At 36.6% G+C, this 21,043-nt stretch overlaps 1 protein-coding gene across 2 annotated transcripts in view; it reads right to left on the bottom strand.

Moving 5' to 3' along the window:
- MEI4 (meiotic double-stranded break formation protein 4) overlaps positions 1–21,043 on the bottom strand; it is a 343,130-nt gene that overhangs the window by 81,414 nt on the left and 240,673 nt on the right. The window contains exon 4 of one of the 2 annotated variants that reach the window (XM_007484229.3): positions 9,140–9,271. The exons of the other annotated variant lie outside the window; for it this stretch is intronic. Coding sequence (XP_007484291.1) covers positions 9,140–9,271 — 132 coding nt within the window. The remainder of the gene's footprint in view (positions 1–9,139; positions 9,272–21,043) is intronic. 2 annotated transcript variants of the gene reach the window in all.

Genomic DNA, 21,043 nt, shown 5'->3' with positions numbered 1-21,043 from the left:
TGGATCAGTACCAGAAGAAAGTTCTATATAGTAACAACAGTAACGTAAGATGATCAGTTGTGAATAACTTAACTATTATCAAAAGGCAAGGATCCAGGACAACTGCAAGAGACTCAGGGAAAAAAAAAAAAAAGCTATCTACCACTAAAGAAGGAATATTCTCCATGAATTTTTGTCTTTTGTAAGGAATAAGGGTCTTTTACAACATGATAGATATGGACATATGCGTTATATGATAATATATATAAGTACAACCTATATCATATGACCTGCTTGCTTGGGGAATGAGGGGAGGAATAGAGAGAACATGGATTACAAAATATCAGAAAATGAATATTAAAAATTTGCATTGACATGTAACCTGGAAAAATAAAACATAAAAAACTAACAGGCATGATTTCTTAACCACTATCAATAATAATAGCTCTCATTTATATATTACTTTAGGGAGGGAGTTCATGACATTGATATATATGCAGATAAGTAAAAATATAAACAAAATAGTAATGGGAGCAAAGTTACTCTGGATACATATAAAGAGGGAGAAAATATTTTCAGTGGAGTCAGTTTGTAAATAATTCATGAAAAAGCTGCAGGAGAACCTGCTTGCAGGAAGAAAATAATTTTGTAAAGTGGATCTAGAAGGGATCGCATCCTAAGTATGGAATATAGATGTCAGGCTAACATTCCAGTTTGGAAGGGGTTCTTATGAACTAGAGTTGAATGAAATAAAGGTAGACACAAAGGAGCCAATATTAGACAAAACATGTAACTTATTGGAGGAAGAGGGGCACAAGGGTATGAAGTGAATTAGGGGAGATTGGAGGGATTAGTCTAGTAGATATATATACCTAGCTATTAGTCCAATATTTGTCATGTTATCTTTATGGGGGAAAATGGAGTGATGTGAACTATAAATGTATACTTAGGTCAATATTTAATTGGCTGAATTGTAGGATGCAAAAGAGTCATTAATCAGTTGATACTGGGAAGTCTTTAAGTTCATTCTCCCAAGAATATACCCTTGATTCTGACCTATTCAACATTTTTAATTGATAATTTGGTGGCAGACATGCTTACTAAATTTGTAAAGATGTGATCAAAAAATGTCTGAATTGGCTAAAATGAAAGACTGAATCAAACAACAGATAGGAATAGGGGACTAGACCTAAGATTTCACTGATACTGGGAACTCTTGGGGTGTATGGGGTGCTCAGGGAGGGGTAGTATCTCTGGTATGGAAGGCTTGTTGTGCCCTTCTAGGGCAGCTCTCCAGTCTCTGACCCCAACCTGACATCCAGCTCTCACTTGTGGCTCCCAATAGCTGCTAGCATGCGGCAGCAGCCACACCCTGGGCAACGGCTTTGACAGGCCGGCTAAACCGTGTGAGGGTAGCCATTGGGTCATCGTAGACCCCTGGTGAACCAGGGCTTTGCTCACCCAGCATGTGAAGACTGCTTTGGCTGAACAGATGGAAGAAACCAATAAGAAGGTTCAATGGCTGAGAGGGTGACGCAGCAAAGCACTGTGGACTGCTTAGGGCGTGTTGGAGCACAAAAGACAACACGGCCATCCAATGCAGCTGAGGAAGTCTCCAGGTGTAATGATCTTTCGTGCCAATGGACCCAGGCTTCCAATGAGGAGAGAGTGGGACTGTCTCAGTGCATCGACTTTTCCACTTAAATCTCTTTCATGCACAAGTGTCTTTGTGCACACTCATCTACATCACAGATGAAAGCGCACAAAGACAATCCTCATCCTCGGTTACCGAGAGACTACTACTGCTGGGAACTCTTGGTTGAGTAAACTTACTCTATCAATGCCAATTGACAACTTTTCTGTAACTTAGGGTCCTTAGAGCAGTGAAATGTTAAATGATTTCCTTAGAATCACAGATCTAATATGTGGCAGATAAAGAATATTAACTCAAGTTTTCTTGACAAAGGATAGTTCTTCATCCACAAGGCCTCTTGGACTGAACAAGGCAAATTTTAATAGGAATAAATGCAAAACTGTTAGGCTCAAAATTCAGAATTGAAAAGGACTTTAGAAAACTTATCATTTAATCCCCCCATTTTACAGATGAACAACCTGAGAATCAGAGAGATCAAGTGATTTTTCCCCAGGTTACTGATGTAGAAATTGGAAGAGAAGGGTTTTGAATCCAGGTTCCCTACGTCCAAATGCTATACTTTTGTCACTGTACCAAAATGTCTTATAAATTTTCAATTTGTATTTTTTAAATAATTTTTCAAGTGCAGAATGAGTGAAGCATAACTATTCAACAGGTCCTGTGAATATCTGGAGATTTCAATAGAATACAAGAGCAATTTGAGTCAACAATGTCATTTGGCAAATGAATCCTTAGTATTATTCAAAGTTGTTTGGGGCAGAACTATTTGGAATAGTGTATCCAGTTTGGGACACTGTATTTTATGAGAAACATTGATGAACTGGAGGATATCTTAAGGTGTGTGACAAGGACATTTAGAGGAGACTGGTGAATATGCATAAGTGGATGGGTCCAATGAACTGGAAATATTTATCCTGGAAAAGAGAAGGCAAAAGAGGACATGATGACTAACAATGAATAAATAGAAAACTTTTGTCAATAGCTTACTATGTGCCTGCCATGCACTGAGAATAGAATTGATATTCTTATAAAAATTACAATTTACTGGAGGAGATAGTAGGAATGGGAGGGGGGGTCATAAAAATGATGAATGACAGGATAGTCTGTCTTTTTTTGGAAACAATGGATATGTTGATTTAATTAGAATTCTCAAGAAATAGGTGGAGCAAAGATGGTAAAGAGGGCACCTACGAGAAAATAGCAGAGGAAAATGGCTTGGATGAAGTTGTATAGTATTTGTAGAATTGTTAGACTTATTCTTTTCAAACCCACAAGGCAGAACAAGGAATAAAGGGTAGAAATAATATTGTGACAAACTTGCACATTATGCAAGAAAATAACTAGCTACTGAAAAATGAAATATTCAAGCATTGGCAGTCTTGAGTTACGTTGTAGTGATGATAATAAAGCAGAGGTTAGAAGCCACTATTTGTCAGCATTGTTATTAGAGGCATTTCCTATCAAAGTTTGATTGTTTGAAATTTTATATTTCATCCAGATTTTATTACCTGTGACTCTAAATCTTCAGAAACTGCTCATTTATTTGCTAGTTTTAACTGAAGTCAGAGATTTGGATTCTATCTGAAAAGGATTATATTTCCACATGTAAAACAACCTAAAAATTTAAATATGCAATTTTTTTTCAAATTAAGATGTACAATTTGATTTTATTCTTAGATTATTAATTATTCAGAAAAGATCCTTAAACAATTAATAGATGACTACCACATGAGATTCTGTTCCAGGTTTCAATAGTCTTCAAAATATTGATAGACAAAGTACATAAGATGAATTTGTCATTATTTTACAAAAAAATATGAGTTATGATGAAATGGACATTAATCTTATTCAAATGAAAATGCATAAAGTTCACTAAAATGATTTAAAGTATGACATCAAAAATAAGTTATATCAGGAAACTAATTTAAGAAAATAAGTACAGATATGGGAAGGAGTGATTGCTACAGCTTTAGAGGAGAGGTAATTAACACACTCTCTCAAACATTATTGGCTCATGCTACACTGGATATTATATCTATATGATTAATAGTCTAAATGCATTACCGACTAGATTTTCTTTGGTAAAAGAAAATCCAGAGGGGAAAATGTGTAAATGAGTTTTAGGAGACAAATTATTCAAATAAAGAAACATTAATAAAATTGGATCTCTCAGTTGATAAGGCATCTTATTTATGTAATTAGCCTTCAGTAATGTCCTTCTCCAATGATACACTATTACTGTATGATGGCTACTTGGGTCAAAGATTTTGATAGCTAAGCACAAACTCTGGCAGCTTCCAAATCAAGGTGAGAAAGCTTCAGTTATGGTTCACATAGAACATCAGACCAGAACTAAGGTTGCAGGGGCTCATTTCTAGAGGGATGTTTTTGTCTTAAGGATATAATAAAACTAATAAAGGTACTGTAGAATATCAATTTGCTCTGATTGAAAGTATACATACACTAAAGAGATCATGGATCGTCGGAAGAACTACAGACATAAAAGAGTCAGTGGGTACTAATTTGTCAGTAGTAAGAAAAGTAAGACTTCCCTGAGTCATTTGATATTTCATTACAAACATAAGTTCAGAGTAATGAACACATTCAATGACATTTTGACATTGGGAAAATGAAAAATGGTAGTACAAGAAGTAGCAAAAAAGTAGAGAGATGTCAATTTTTTCTGTCTTTGACCAAGTACTCATTTTTGTCGTCAAACTCCAACAATAATAAAACAATTCATTTCTAGTCTTCCTAGCCAAACAAGAAGAATAAAAACTAAGGCCATAGTCATTTCTAATTCCTTTGGTTTCACAACTTAGTAAAGGTGTCCTTGATACCACAGGCCCTATTTTTCAGAAGTTTCTGAGAATATCTTGAAAATATAGTATTTCTACAGAGGCAGAAAGCATACTGTATAAATTAAGTTTTAATGACAAAAGGGCTAAAAATATGCTGTTACGAAAATAATCTCTTTCAAAAGCAAATGAAAGAATACCATTTGAACAACAGTTAACAGATTTTAAATCAGTCCCCCTAATCCCCTCCCTTGATATGCTTCCCTTTCTAGCCCCTCCCTTTTTGTTCCCTTCTTTTTATTTTTTATTTTTTAGGGTCTGTTAATTTCCCTCCCCCCTCTCTTTCCCTCCCTTTTGAACTCCCTTCCCACTAAGCCCCTTAATTTTCCCTTCTCCCTTACCCTGTTGGATAAGATAGAATTCAAGATCCCAATGGGTCTAGATGTTCTTCCCTCTCAAATTTGATTTCACTGAGAGTAAGGTTTAAGTAGTACCAATTAGCACTCTCTTCCTCTCCTTCTTATAAGAGAATTCTTCCCCCTCCCCTTCCCATGTGTATCTTTGTGTGACAAGGATTATTCTATTTAATTTATTTCTATTTCTTCAAGTATATCTTGATAACATCATCGATTCCCTCCCTTCCTTTTTCTTTCTTTTTTCCCCCTTTCTCCATATCATCTTAATGCCTCCATCTTTCACTGAGTGATTCTTCTAATTACTCTAATAATGCATACACTTTTTGAGAATTATACATAACATTTCCCCCACATATATATAATTTGTTTTAAATATAGACCTTATAGAAGAGAGTTTGAATAAAAGAAAAAAATTTTCTCCTTTTCCCTTTCTTTCATATTTACCTTTTCATGTTTCTCTTGTTCCTTGTGTTTGGATATCAAACTTTCCACTGAGTTCTAGTCTTTTCTTTACAAATACTTGGAAATCTTCTATTTTATTGAATGCCCATAATTTCCCCTGGAAGTATATAGTCAGTTTTGATGGATAGGAGATTTTTGGATGAAGACCCAGTTCTCTTGCCTTTCTGAATATCGTGTTCCAGGCCTTGCGGTCATTCAGTGTGGCCTTTGCCAGGTCTTGTGTGATCCTGACTGGAGCCCTTGGTATCTGAATTGTTTCTTTCTGCCTTCTTGTAGGATTCTCTCCTTAGCTTGAAAGCTTTGGAATTTGGCAATTACATTCCTGGGAGTTGTCTTTTGGGGATTTAGTGTAGAGTGTGTTCTATGAACTCTTTCAATGTCTATTTTGTCTCCCTGTTCTAGAATCTCAGGGTAGTTTTCTTGGATGATATCTTGTATTATAATGTCAAGATTCCTGTTTATTTCTGGCTTTTTAGGTAGACCAATGATTCTCAGATTGTCTCTCCTTCTTCTGTTTTCCTGATCTGTCACCTTTTCAGTGAGATATTTTATGTTTTCTTCTAATTTGTAAATTTTTTGACTTTGCTTTATTAATTCTTGCTGTTTTACAAGATCATTGTCTTCCAGTTGCCTAATTCTGGTCTTTAAAGACAGGTTTTTCTTTTCAGTTTGGTTTATCCTGCTTTTTGAGGCTTCCAGCTGTTTCTCCAATTGGGAGTTCTTGACCCCCAGATTGTTAAATTCTCTTTGCATTATATCCCATTTTTCATGCCAGAAGGCTTTCATCTTTTTTATAATCTCCAATTTAAATTCTTCAAGAGCTTGTGGGCAATTTCCATTTCTTTTGGAAGGTTTTGGAGCATTTATTTGGGTTTCCTCTTCTGCTATTTCCTCTGTATTCTGTATTTTTCCTCTGTAAAAATTATCCAAAGTCAACTCCTTCTTCTTGCTTTTCTTGGTGTTGGGAAATTGTCCCTGGGCACTGTTTGCCATCTCTATGGTTTTCTCTTCCCTTTCCACTCAGAAATCTGAGTGCGGAGGGCTTGGCTCTCTGTGTATCGCTCAAGGCTTTTTGCCTCGGGCCAGCTCTCAATTCTCCACAGCTGCACTATCTTCCTGGGGGAGTTCAAGGTCTGTCCTCCCCTGACTGCTGGAGTTTTGGGTGTTACTGCTCTCAGGGGTGGGACCTTGGTGGTCTTAGTTAACTCCTAAGGCCTATAGGTGCCCCTTGCTCACTTCAGGGGTGCCCTTCACACACTTATTGATTGTGGTGTGCTGGTTCTGAGTGCCCGAGATCTGAGCTCCCCTTGCCTGCCTACTGGGGTTTCAGGTGTTACTGCTCTCAAGAGTAAGTCCTTGGTGGGTCTTAGTAGCTCCCAAGATCTGGAGCTGCCCGTTGCTCACTCCTGGTGTACCCCTCCCTCCCTTGTTGGTTCTGGCGCATGCTGACTTTAACTCTGGCTCCATAGGTGTGGTGGGGGAGGGTAGGTCAGCTCAGGTTTGGGAGGGAGTTTTTTCGTTCCCTCATAGTGTGGAAATGCCTGTGTCCCATGTACCTTCAGTTCTGCTCCCTTCTGAAGGGGCCCTCCGTTCTTATGAGGATGGTTTTTGGGGGAGTCTTTTGAAGTTGGTTGTATCATTGGGTCTGAGGAGGGGAAGCGAGCTGCGTTTAATCTGCTGCCATGCTACCCAGAAGTCCCAACAACAGTTAACAGATTGAGAAGAAATGAAATAATTTTCTTATTAAAAATCCAGTTCCACTAATATTGGCAATATAGTAATGATAGATCCAATAAGCATAATTTTCATTCATTTAATTATTTTAGTTTGTTAATTATTTTAGTTTAATCATTTTAATCTACCTCTGCTACTACTCTTCTTAAGGAAATTCTAAAAAACTTAAAAATAAGGACTACAGGCATAGTTGCAAAATCTGGCAAAAAAGAAATATTCCCCACTGTCCATGCTTCAAGCACATTTTTATAATCAGTCATTGATATCATAGAAGCTAGCAGTAAATAACTATCTAGAATTAAATAATAATACTTAAATATTATCTTGAATATTTTAATTGGATTTCTCAACTGTCAAATATTATTTACTTAAATTTCTATATTTATACTATTAATGAGATAATGAAAATTACATGGACCTAAGTGAAAATAAATACTGGTTAAGTATATATCTTAGTGGCTTATATCTACTTAGCACTTTATAAATAAAAAGTGCTTAACTCACGATATCACATTTGATCCTTAAAAGAATCACCAATGTAGGTAGTAAATGTATTATTATCCTCATTTTATAGATAAGCAAACTGAAATAGAAGTTAATAAAATGATTTGCCCAAGGGAAATCAGATATTAACAATGTCAGGATTTGGGACCATTTTTAGATTCTAAATCAGATTCAAGTCAATTATATCAGGCTCATTTATGGGGATTTAGGAGGAAGAAGGTATAGGTGGAAACTGAGGCAGCAAAACTGACTGAATTTCTAAGAGTTCAGTACACACTGGCAATAAAGCTCTTATTTGCAGGCTTATTTAACTTACTCAGACCTTTTGTGTTTAGAGATGTTTGCGGTCTATTAATTCTGGATTAATGCATTTGTAAGAAGCTGTAACCCCCCCATGTCTACCTCATTAGAAAAAAAAAAAAAGCACATAGCACACACAGGTGCAGGCCATTAAGGCATTATATTGTCTGGACAGTACTGCCAAAAGGGTTGCAGCTGTGTAAGTGTCTTTGTTTCCTTAAATCAAGTAAAGGAAGGGAACTCAGATGATGGTGATTAAAGATATAAACATGTTTTATACTCTTCTTTTACAAAACGTCCAAAAAATTGATTTGTAAACAATAAACCTTGCAGTTAGATCAACTTAGTATGAGGTCCTGAACCCTAAAATCCTGAAACTAAATGAAACCCAGTGTTCTTTTCATTATATCACAGCTACCTTCATAGGCTGGAAGAAATAACAGCTAGTTATCTCTAGATTACATCTTCAACAATTGAGTGGCAACTTTCAGTTGTTAGAATGCAGCAGTCATTGCTCTATCAGATGCATTTGTCAGCAATGATGGTGAAATCTCAGCAAATATGAAAACAGTTTAATATATTATTCTCTACTTAGTGCCCCTGCGAAGATCAAGACCAACTTGTTTGGGTGAAGGGAGCAATTGATGATACAACATATGTCCACTCCCTGTAGTAGGGAGCAGCAAATAGTCATTTCCCATAATGTAACCACACAATCTGTTGTCCTATTATTTACATATTAGTTCCCCTGACCCAGCCCTTGAATCTCTTTCACTCAGATTATTATCTTACTATTTCCTCCATAGATCTAACCCCACACATTCTTCCACCCTAAGTGACAATTTTCAGAATCTAGCTGCTTTAGGTTCTTCCTAGAATTACAATAGACCTTCAGTTTGAATTTAATAGCTCTAAAGTGTTAGGTGAGGAAGGTAGTGGGAGATGAAAGCCATTGTGAGAATTTGTGATTAGTTACCATTTTTGCTACATTAAATTCATCTTCTCATTACAATGTTATCTTGGATACCAGCCAGAAGAAAATTCTGATCAGCTATTACATTTACTTTACATGTCTTAAATTTCAAATTTTGATTTTACTATTTTTCTTAATTTGAAAGATATTCTCTCTTTGAATAGTAACTTCTTCCTAAAAATACCCTCCTCCCTCACCCAGAATTTTGAAAAGAATTTAACATATAAAACCATCAGACTATCTGTTAATTATTAGAGCATAATTTAAAAATATCTGTCCCATTAATAACTGTAACTCAGAACAAAATTTTGAAGAGTACCTGATGCATATTCCTCAACTTGTCAGTAAAGTTGTTCACTTCTAATAAAAGCAGAGCTATTACAGGTTTTCTTAAAAAACTGCACTTTCCCAGTATGACCAGACTATTAGAGATGTAATTCTGCACCTGAAACTAAATACAAAAATAAGTAAGTTTCAACTTAGTATCAAGTCAAGTTAAATTATAATTGTTAAGTCTTCCATTTGCCCAAGACCTTAGTAAATGCTATTAGGGCTACCAAAGAGATAATTTTGAAATGGAGGAACCAAGTAAAAATAAAGTAGGCAAGATTGGTTTTGGTGATTCTCCCATGATTTCCAGTGTCTTGTTGCTTCTTATATATCATCCAATGAAGATATGTTCTTTCTGGCAGTAGTCCATGCTTGAATGTTAGCCTTCATTTTCCCAACTACACTCATTATTCACTTATTTGGACTATAGTATTCAGCCACTGGAGAACCATGGAGTAGTATGCTAATTAGATGTCACATTAGGTGTGAACGATTGCCAAAAGTTTTCTTTTATTTCCGTTTATATAGAATGAAGCTCTAATTTTTTCAATGAAACCATTTTTTTTAACTAAAAGGTTTTCTGAAGCACCTACTTTACTACTCACTTCACCAAGGAATCAATAATCCCAGTCTATTCTAAATAAGATTATAATAATATTGTTGGGAGAAAAGGATATGCATTCTTCACCCTCTTTTCTCTATAGTCTGACAATTGACCTCATTTAGCTGTGAGTTTCAGTTATCAGGTCTATACTTATACCTCTCAAACCTTCAACTGTATCCTTGATCTCTCTTTTCTGAGCTCCAGACTTTCATATCCCCATGCCTAATCCTCCCAACCAATGAATATTCCCACAGAAAATAAATTCAAGGAAATTATTTTCAAATAATTGTTTTCTATTTTCTAATAAAACTCTAAAATTTCATCTCCCTAGTGCCATCTTCTACTTTCAACTTTATAATTTCTGTTTGTGTCTCCCAGGATTAAATTCCTGTGTTGTCTTTAACAACTCCCACTTATTTATCACTCATAGACAATCATGAATCAGTCATGATGACTCTTCCACCTAAAACAGAAGATATGAGACATAAATCTTAGTTCTTCCTAATCACTTCTCAGACTTTTGGCTAAGACATAGGTATTCCTGACTACACATCTAATGTACAGCCACCTGGATGCCTATATTTTGGGAGCCCAGCATTGACCTTTGTCCCAATCTAGATGAGGCAGTAAGAGAAGAGACTGTTTCTGAGCCATTCAAGACTACATTGGCCCATGCAAAATATTTGACTCAATTTGCTAAGTGAGATCAATCCATGAGAAAAAGATAATTTTCCTAAGCTAAATACTTTGGTCCCCTAGTCACAGCTACACATACCAGACTTGCCACACCTACACTTGCCACATAAGCCAAATTAGATTACTCTCAGACCCCCTTCCATCAAGCCCCTATGCTCACTTGCCTCTACATTTTTTACCCATGTAATTTCTCCTCTTTCTTACAATCAACTCCTTTTAAGCAACATTTAAATACTACCCTCAGATAACTCTTTCTGATTTCCTCTAACCTCACAGAGTACATTGTTGAATACTTCTGTAAGGCATTAATTACATATTGAGTTCATACACATTTGTGTGAAGGTGTATACTTGTGTTTTATTATCTTAATGACAATAAAGTCCATGAAGGGAGTGGCTGTGTATTATCAAAACTTCATATTTCCTCAATGCCTACTATAGGGAACTAAAACCATTTATCACCTTAAAAAATAACAAAGAAATGGAAGATAATTCAAGTTGGTTTATATAGAAATGCTAAATTTGGTGGAACTGATGAAATCAAGGATATGAACTTTTCAGTTTAGGAAAGTTTTCATTGACATTTTTAATTTTAAAGTTTAATTTTTAAAATGAAATGGGAAAAAGAAAAGCAACACATTTGGGTACTCAAAAGAGACCTTTATCCGAAATCTGTGCACAAATAACTTTCTTAATAAAAATACCATAATAAGCTTAAATTACATAGTAGATCAAGGTATTACCCTAGAAAATTAAAATTATTTACCTGTCACTCTTCTCTTGTGAGATAGCTGGATAAAAATCTACATGTTCTGTTATTCTTGGGTAATACTTACTATTAAATTTCAGATTTTACAACAGACTTTTTTGTCTTTATAGCTAAAAGAAACTTTTGCTCCCTACTCTAGAGCTCTAAGAATTATCCTCCTGAGAGTATTTAATTCAACTGTTACAAGCCACTTTTTCCTCCTGATAATATTCTGTTATCTAAATTGAAAATATATCAATAAAAATTATGGAGACTTATAGGGATAGAAATGATAAGAAAACAAATATTTATAGTTTGTTGGAGTAGAACAATAGTTGTTACAAGGGAATCACTTTAAAAGACTGATATATATTAATTTAAGGTCGCCAAGGAATTCAGCTATGTAATTCCTAAATGAAAACTCAAGTCAGCAGTAAATCTTTTATGGAGTTTAATTACAATAGGAGTAAGAAAGGAATTAGAGATAGAGAGAGAGAAAAAGGGAGAGAAGGGAATAGGGCTTAAATACCCCTTCTGTTTAGGCTGGGCCAAAAGGCCCAAGCCCTTAGATAGCTGGGGCAAAGGAAAGAGATCACGTGACCAAAATGGAGAAACAGTCTCAGAGGCCCCCACCTTCAGCTTCCTTCAGAGCAAGTTTCTCAGAGCACACTCCAACCACTCAGACAAACTCCTCAACCACCTCGAGTCTTCAGACCCCCTATCCTTAAGGAAACCCTCCAAGTTGCCTCCCCTCAGTTCTCACATCTACCAATCACTGTCCATCAATTTCCCTGTGCCAATGGAGGCTCTAGCTTAACCCAGGACTGCCCAGAGGCTTTGCACATGTCTGTTGAAGGTCATATTTTCAAATAATTAAATCTTTGATCCTTTGCTACAGCCCTTTCTAAATCCTGTTAACCTGAGTAGGGTAGAGATTGGAATAATTAAATTTTGATCTAGGCTGCAGCCCTTACTCAATCCTGTTAGGACTGAATAGGGTGGAGATTGATTCCAAGTATCTCCATTGTATCAATTCTAAAATCAATCATGACTCAAAGAAATTCCTGTTCTATGCTTAAGCATAGGTCAAAGTCCTTTCCATTGTTCAGCAAAGGGTTTCTGTCCTAAAGTAATCTTAAGAAGGGAAGGAGAAGGAACCTCCCATGCCAATGGGATTCACATTCCAATAGTCAAGACCCACTATCAATAGGAAATTTTTCAAGTATGAAATTTCCCAATGGTGAAATTTCCAACATTTATAAGTCTAAGAAATTTTGAGGTTTACATAGTTTATATAAATAATTTCATCCAAAGAATTCCAAGAAATCTAAAATTACAAATAAAATCCTAGATGTTCTCCAGAAGTAATGCACTAGATAAAACCAACTACTGTGAATATCACGCCAAAGAAAATTTCAGTAAAACAAAGCTGTCACCATATCTTGACTACAGTCTACTATAGTAGTGATTTCTAGATGTTAATGCTAAAGCAATGCTCTAGTATGTATAATGAAAATACAGGGAAGTCTCTTTAAGTACATAGTTATTACAAGGACATTTTGGGGGGTGGGAGAGGTAGATGCAACCTAAAACAAGAAATAGAATCTGATCCATGAGCTATTTAAATACTGCTCTCTTAGAAATTACTGAGGCTCCAAAGGCCTCTCATAACTTACCTGATTTTTTACTATGATGATCTTGCCACCATGCTATATTTTAATCACAGAATCTTAAGTGTTGAAGGAGAAAAAAGGGATCATATAATTAAAGCTACAGATATGATGCTGGAATGTACTTCAGAAATCATCTAGTTTAAACCCTTTATTTTACCAATGAAGAAACCGAAGCTCAGAAAGGTTAAGTGACTTGTATACCTTGAGCAGTTTGCTAGTGTTAGAGGTGGTATTTGAACATAGGTCCTCTGACTGAGTCAGGGCCATTTCTTCTATATCACATTGAAATAAAACATCATCCCACATCTTTTAATTTTCCCAAACTTAAAATGCCTCAATAATCACAGAACCATATGCATGGATCATCCATCTTAATTAAAATAAAACAAAATAAAACCCAACACATTACAACAGAACACACCAAAAGACTGAAAACAAGAAGAAATAAAGGTGAGTCAACTTTGATAACTATTTAGCTTATTAGATTGTGAATATTTCTATTCACTTGCTAATTCACTTCAAATAGCTGGTCAAGTTATTTCCACTTTTGTACTTATTTACTTGCATCATAGACTTGCAACTAGAAGGGGCTTTCAAGTTTTCCAGTTGAAATCTTTCACTAAATAAGTTAATAAATAGAATAGCAAATAGAATAGCAAAAACAACAAAAGTAACCCATAAAAGATAATCTAATTAAACACCTTCAGTTAATATTCACTATTTTATGCCTCTCTATAACTGCATATCTTCTGCATTCAATATCAGATGATATAATAATAATAAAATGAGCCATAGATTTAATGGTAAGTAAAATCTCAACTTTTGATTGAAAAATTAAGTATGAAAACCAGCAATCAATAATCATATTGTGAATATAACAATAACAAGAAAAATCCCTTGAAGTGCCTTAAAAAAACACCCTTGCCAAAGGGAGTTTTTGCACATATCTCTAGCATCCAGGAATGTGTCCAGATATTATCTCAATTCGCTTTGAAGATAGAAAGTAACTTTGGCCATCTGCATTTTCACCATATATGAAACAGATGATTACTTCATTGAATAGAGATAAGAAAAAAACCTGATGTTCTTGAAGAAGGTGGCCTTCTCTAAAAGATGAAAATACTGGTTGTCCCTTCTGAGGATATATATAGATATAGATATCAGATATAGATATCAGATATAGATATAGATATAGATATTAGATATAGATATAGATATAGATATAGAAAACCACCCCCTTTCAAGGGAGAGTTTATGTCAGTAATGGCAAATATTTAAAGCCCAAGTGCCTGAACTACAACCTCATGCTGCATGTGAGCCCTCCTCCTTACCTCAGACAGGGAAGGGAGGAAGTGCTCTCATTGGGCTGCTGGGCAGAGGGGCGGGTCATATGAGAAATGTCCTCAGGCATATGTGGAGAGGGGGAGGGGGACATCCCCCTCCATCACTGGTACCATAGGTTTACCAACATGGATCTATGTGATTTGACTCTATACATACCAGTTGACAAATGAGCTCTGGGTCTTTGGCCAAACTCATATGGGTCTGGACCCTGAATTTTTTTATTTACTACTCTTCTAATAAATGCCAGTTTGGCTCAGATAACTGTTTACCAGTATTTCCCTTCCCTTTTACAATGTTAACACTTAAAGATTTTGCAAAGCATTTTAAATGTACTATTTTGTTTTACATTTGAGAAACCTAACACTGAAAAAAATATAAAAGCCGGATACATTAAGTGATTTATCCATAGTCACAAAGAAAAGGACTGTGATTTAGAATATAGTCATTATTACTAAAATAGAGGGAAATCATAGAAAAAGACTAATCTGTGATATGCCATAGGGAGGAGGACAGAGATCACAGTGTCTCTTAGTATTCCATACCTAGGTTATTAATTGTTACTGTCAGAATTATTTTTAGAATTCCATAGCAATCTGGAGGTTCTACTAAGAGAATAAAAAGGTAAGGCTAAAATGATTTCCTAACCACAGAGTCTCTCAATCCCATTTCCAATTGAATAAATAGGTCTCCAGGGAGAATTCCTTTACCTAAGTGGTTATAAGTCCTTAAGGGTTGTTTTTTTTTTTCTCCTACATCACATTCAAGTTTTTCTCTCTGTAGTTTCTATTAGTTGCTTATAATTATCATCATTTTGGGGGTCTACAGTTGTGATTTTAATTAGTGTTGTGTAGTCATTTTTCAGTTGTGTCTTACTCTTTATGGCCTCATTTGGCATTTTCTTGGCAAAGTTATTACAGTAGTTTGCCATTTCGTTCTTTCTCCAGCTCATTTTACAGATGAGTAAACTAAGGCAAACAGGGTTAAAAGTGACTTGCCCAGGGTCCACAGCTAGAAAGTATCTGAGGCTGAATTTGAATTCAGGTCTTCTCAACTCCAGGCTGGTATTGAATCCACTGCAGCACCTAGCTGCCCCATTAACTTCAATTAGCACATCTCCTATGAAGGCTTGATATGTTCTTTTCCACCTTTGGTGTCCAGCTGAAGCCTGTCACCTGTGGCTCCAAGAAACTGCAGCATGCACAGCAGCCACATCATAATAAACCATCTTGGCAGAGGAACTAAGCCAGGTTGAAGGTGACTGATAGGCCTCAAACCCAGTGAATTAGGGGAGGGCGTGGTTATACCTCAAACATATTGTGACAGAGACTGGCACTAGAGGAAAAGTGCTAAACTGAAGAGTATGTGAAATTGATCACCTTGATGGGGGAGGGGCCCCTTTTCCTTTTGGTGACTTTTTCTTTTCCTGCTGGTGACTAGAAATCTTTCCCCCCCGACACTTCCTGATTGAAGGGACTTCTAAAGAGAAACCTGAGCAGACTTTACCTCAGCTCCTGTTGCCCAGGGGTGAGTCAACCTGACTTTCTCTCAGGGGGCTCAGGCTGCCAAGGCCTGAGTGCCCCCCAAACTCGAGGAGGAAAAGGATTTAGAATGAGACAGGGACCCCCTTTTCCCACTTTCCTTTTCCCATTCTTCCCTGCCCGTCATTCCTTTGTATAACCTGATTGAGTTAACATTAAAAGTTATCTGTTCCCCAAGCTGAATGTGAGTGAACGGATCAAGGGGAGACCTTTGGTCTCAAGTAGTGGAGGGGGGACAAGAGCGAAGTGGGGAGAGCAGCTTTAGCTAAGGGGGGAAAGCAGAAGGGGGAAATTTTTCAAACCCCCTCTCCTCTCTCTGGGCCAACCTGTTACATCTGCTGTCTCCCCTGAACCCTGCTTTGTGGAAAGGGTTCTCCTCTCTTTCTCCTTCTCCATACCTTGGGATACAAAACTTCCCTTTCTTTTATCTTTTTTAAAACAGATGGAACCTGGATTTAGAAGAACCCCATTTATTAAAAAAATAATCTTTAGTGACTAACGGTCACCAACTGCCATCAACTGTCAGTTGTGAAGTTGTCAATTACAACTCTTGAGGAGAGTGGACTCTGTCACTGACTCTGCCAAGCAGTTTCCACACAGGATCAAAAACATCTTGATTCCTGGGGGGGGCGGTGAGAACAAGTCGGTTACCAACTGCCACTCTGGTCAGTTACAAAACCTGAGGGTAAGAGTCTATTGTAAAAGAGAGGCAGTACTAGAGCTGTCAGCTTATAGGATCTAGCCATCGTGGATCCTATCTAGCTATCAGCAAAGCTTGTGGGGACAACAACCATTTTTCTAACTGTTAACTACTGGCACTTAGAGCCTGGGAAAGATCTAATTGGAAACATGTTACAACTAATACTTTGGTTTTCTGTGCTAGGAATAATCGCCATTTATTGGGGCTACTGTATCATTGATAATACAGTGGCAGGGATGGTAGTGGTAGGCAGTGGTAGACATCCAATATGACTATTGGATGGACACAGTTGCCAATGAATTATCAAGATGTAAATTACCTCTGGCAAATCATACTCCAAGTCTATGTTGTGTTCATGGTAGTAACTAACATCTTAAAGAATATCAAAGCTGGTGCCAACCTGATTTTCCAAAAGAAATCTGTACATGCTCTAGTCATTGATAATAGATTGGAGTCTTTTTTTTTTATCATATCCCTCTTATAACTGAGATGTACCAGGATTACATGCAGAAAAAAACATGGCATGGGGAAGGAAACCGACGAGGAGATTGGAAACATGACGAGACAGACTAATAAGGATGATGTAGTTACTAATACTAATACTGGGACAACATTAAGTGCATTAGGGGGAAATGACCTTGCCAGTAACATACAGGTACCAACTAATGCATCTGCTAACAATCTTGCAACTGCATCAAAGGCTCAAAAGATTATGCCTTTATGCAATGTAGGTAAGGTCACTGATAAGTCTGCCAATTTTACATTCAAAGGTTCATAAGTCATTCACTACTCATGAGTCTTTACATAAATGTATACCTACATTTTTATTAGAGCCTCATCTCACAATTAAAGAATGAAAGAGAGCATTTTGCCTCTATGAACCATATTTTGAGGATGTAGAAATTCTTTTATCTGAACTTTTTACACCCCAGGAACATAAAAATTTTATTGAGCAAACTAGAAAAGATTCTTCACTCACGAGCTGGCCAGAAGTTTTTGAGGAACTAGATTTTTCTAATCCAAGATCAATGGCTAATCTAAGAAAATGCCATGAGGATCTATTTCAGGGAATGAAGCAATTGTCAGAAAGACCCAAAGCATGGGGAAGATTTGATGGATTATCCCAAGAAAAAAATGAACACCCAAGCACATTTATTGATCGCCTAATCGAAAAAACTGAGGGACTGTTAGGTTTTAGCCCTGATTTAATAGAATCAGAAGTGCATGTGAGGAGATAATTTCTCAAGGGCTGTGATAGGCACTTGAGGGATTTCTTCAGGAATTATTACCTTAAGTTTGACACCATCTCACTTAATGAACTTAAGAGACATTGCCACCTATCTTCATGATAACAAAGTAGATCAAGAAAAAGAAAAGAATGATCTAAAGAAAAAGCCCCAAGAAACCTCTGAAATATTAAGGCAGAAAGAATTAGAGGAGGTTAAAAATCTGGCTACAATTAAGACATTTTAACAGACAAACCACATGGTGTAGACAGACACCCCAGAGTCAACAAAGGGTGCAAAGAGATACCAGGACTTGCTTTTTGTATTATCGTCATGGACACATAGTAAGAAATTGCCCGATGAAACATTGCTATGAAGTGGGCCAAAATAAGAGGAATGGAAAAGGTCAAAATATATATTATCGGGAAAAAGTATATAATAACAAAAACTATGGGAGACAGGACTCTAATAGTAAGCAGTGTTGCTCTTTCTGCAGACTTAGAAAACAGGAAACCCCAGACTTGAAATCCATGGAAGCAGCAATAGCTTCTGGAGCAAAACCCCATTATTCAGAAGCTGTAGTGAGTAAAAAGCATTATACGGCATGATGCTAGGTTCTAGCATTATCTAGTAAAAAAGAGATGAATTTGGAAGGTACCCCAGCGAGGAAACATGAGGGCATAAGCATAAAGGGAAAAAAAGGGAGATGGTAGAAAGGAAAATGAAATCTTTAAAATTTTAGTGGTGGAGAAACAGTTGGGCAAGATGCCAAGGGAAGCAACTTAAGTACAAAACAAAAAGCTATAATTGAGATGGAGAGTGAAATTGCACAGATAATAGCAGACACGAAACATGACATTTATGGTTCACAACACATGTGTACACAAAACTGCATGGAGAAAAGCAAGGAACAGATTAAATCCTTTTTGGAAAAATTTTTAGCTTGCAGAATGGGTCTAGGCAGTGGAAATCAAATGGGGCTAGCAAATCTTTCAAACAGCACCTTAAGTATCCAGACCATTCTGACAAGGTAGCCAAATGAGACATTGTTGCAAGAAGCTTTGGAGATGATGCATTTATACATCTAAGAGGGAGAAAGAACGGAAAATGAGGGGAGAACTAACTTAAATCCCAAAGCCAAAGACTTTTACCCACGAAATCCTATAACACTCAAAGATACCAATCCTGGGGATGGGTTTAGTAGAGATCAATATCAAAATTCCAATGATTTTCTATTCCCTGAACCAGAGACTGCAAAACAATTTAAGGTATTGGGAACAGAAGAGTCTTTGATAGTGAAACCTCAGCCAATCAGTACTCAAACTGAAATTAATATAAACACAAACCTTTCCTCTGAGCAAGCTGTTAGCTCACAGACAGCAGTGGTCCAAAGTGATACAGAACTAGTTAATAATAGTGGATTGAATAAGGGTGGAATAACTGAAGAGGGGATGGTAGATTGTAGTATAACATCTATAAAACCTGAATCTACTAGTTATATAAATGCATTACAAACCCTGGGGCAAGAAAGTAAAGATGATAATAGGAAATCTGTGCATGTAAACACCATAATAACTAATTTACAAGAAACTCCAGAACCATATCTTTGGACAGAATTGGGAGAGCAAAAGCACAAACCTCTCACTGATATAGGGGCAAGTGGATCTGTATTGCAGTCATTTCCAGAAGATACCACCATAGAAGGAATGGTTTCTATGTCAACAGATTCACAAGAGGGAGTAGATACATAAGAACCTGATCCAAAAGATATGGTAGAACCTGTGCACTCCAGTAACATAATAGCAGATCAGCAAGAAGCAGTAAACCCACAAGAATCATATTTGTTACCACATAACACAGAATTAAAGCATTATTATTGGGCAACAGATAGAAAAAGAATTGGGAATACAAAAATCACTTAAATAGGGTCATACCAAGACACAAAACTTGGGTTACCAACACCTGACACAGAATTACAACAGGTCACTGAACAAAAGCTAATGAAAGACCTGGAGAGTACAGAAATCAATGACCAAGAGTCAGACTCAGACCCAGATGATACAGTACCAAATGGTACAATAATAGTTGAACAGAAAAGTGATGAAGAACAGGAACCCTATGAGTACATCAAGCTCTATGATAAATTTCACAAAGATTTAGATGAATGGGACACAAATTGGCATAGTGAACACCTGAATTCAGAACACTTCCCCTGCAGAAAAGGTAGATGAAAACAATTGTTCTAATGGTTATGAAGGTGACTGAAGCAAGTGCTATGAAGTACCTAGAGCAGGGTCAGACATCAAAGATGCCAAGGGCATCTGCTGCATCCTGGGGCATCTCCAGTCATCCTAACTTCTGTCTTGACACTGGATTTGGAAGACTCTGGAAGGGAGAATGGGGCTAAGAACTTTGTGCAACTCTGCCTCATTTAAATCCTGTTCATGCACAAGTTACAACATCATACTATAATGTCACTGACCCTCTTCAGAAAAGAAGAATAAGCAACAATAAACCCTAAAATAGGAGAAGTCGATTGAAAGACTAAGAAGGAGGCAGAGTGACATGTCTGAGCTTATAAATAAAATGAGAAAGAAGACTTCAGGAAAAAATGAGTAGTCAAAGGTTAGGCCTTCGCATAGCTTTCTGTATTTCCTGGAATAACTGGCTAAGGGAAATAGAGAACTTCCTCATAGTCATAAGATTAGAGATGGCAGACTATCAGAGTGTGTCATCTGGTTTACTAGTAGAAATAAAACATATTGGTGGGGAAATATAAACTAAAGAATAAAGTAGGTTCTGGTCAATGAAACTCCTAGAGCCTGGAATATGTAGATGAGGATTTGGGTGAAGCTGGGAGAGGGAGTAGAAAAAATATGAACTATAATAATGTCTGACCATAAATAATATAGCTGTCCTGTGAAGGGGAATAATCTTTAAAATATTTTATGTCCTATGACCTATTATAACCTTTTCATTAATCATACTTTTTCTATAAACATTTAGACCCAAAATAGAGTAGAAAAAGAGAATAATTATTGTCTTTCTCTTTCCTCCTCCCTTTCTCTCCCACCAGTTCACAAGTCACCAAATTCTTAGTTAGTAGTTTAACTTGAGATGATAAATGGGTTATGGCTCATCAGAAAATGTGGGTTTCAGAATAAGGCAAGCTGAGATTAGGGAAATAACAGCCTACAGAAATACTGATAGAGAGAAAATTAATAATGAGGCAGTATGTAATAATCAAGAAGACATTGTTAGACAGTCACATAAACCCTACTCTTTCAGAGAAGACTTTTAAAAGAAAAGACAGAAACAGTTCCTTTACTAGAATTTCTGAAAAGGCATGAGTAGTAGTTCTAATA

Source organism: Monodelphis domestica, chromosome 2, assembly GCF_027887165.1.
Source record: "Monodelphis domestica isolate mMonDom1 chromosome 2, mMonDom1.pri, whole genome shotgun sequence".
Classification (NCBI taxonomy): domain Eukaryota; kingdom Metazoa; phylum Chordata; class Mammalia; order Didelphimorphia; family Didelphidae; genus Monodelphis; species Monodelphis domestica.
This window is presented reverse-complemented; position numbering and strand designations above follow the sequence as displayed.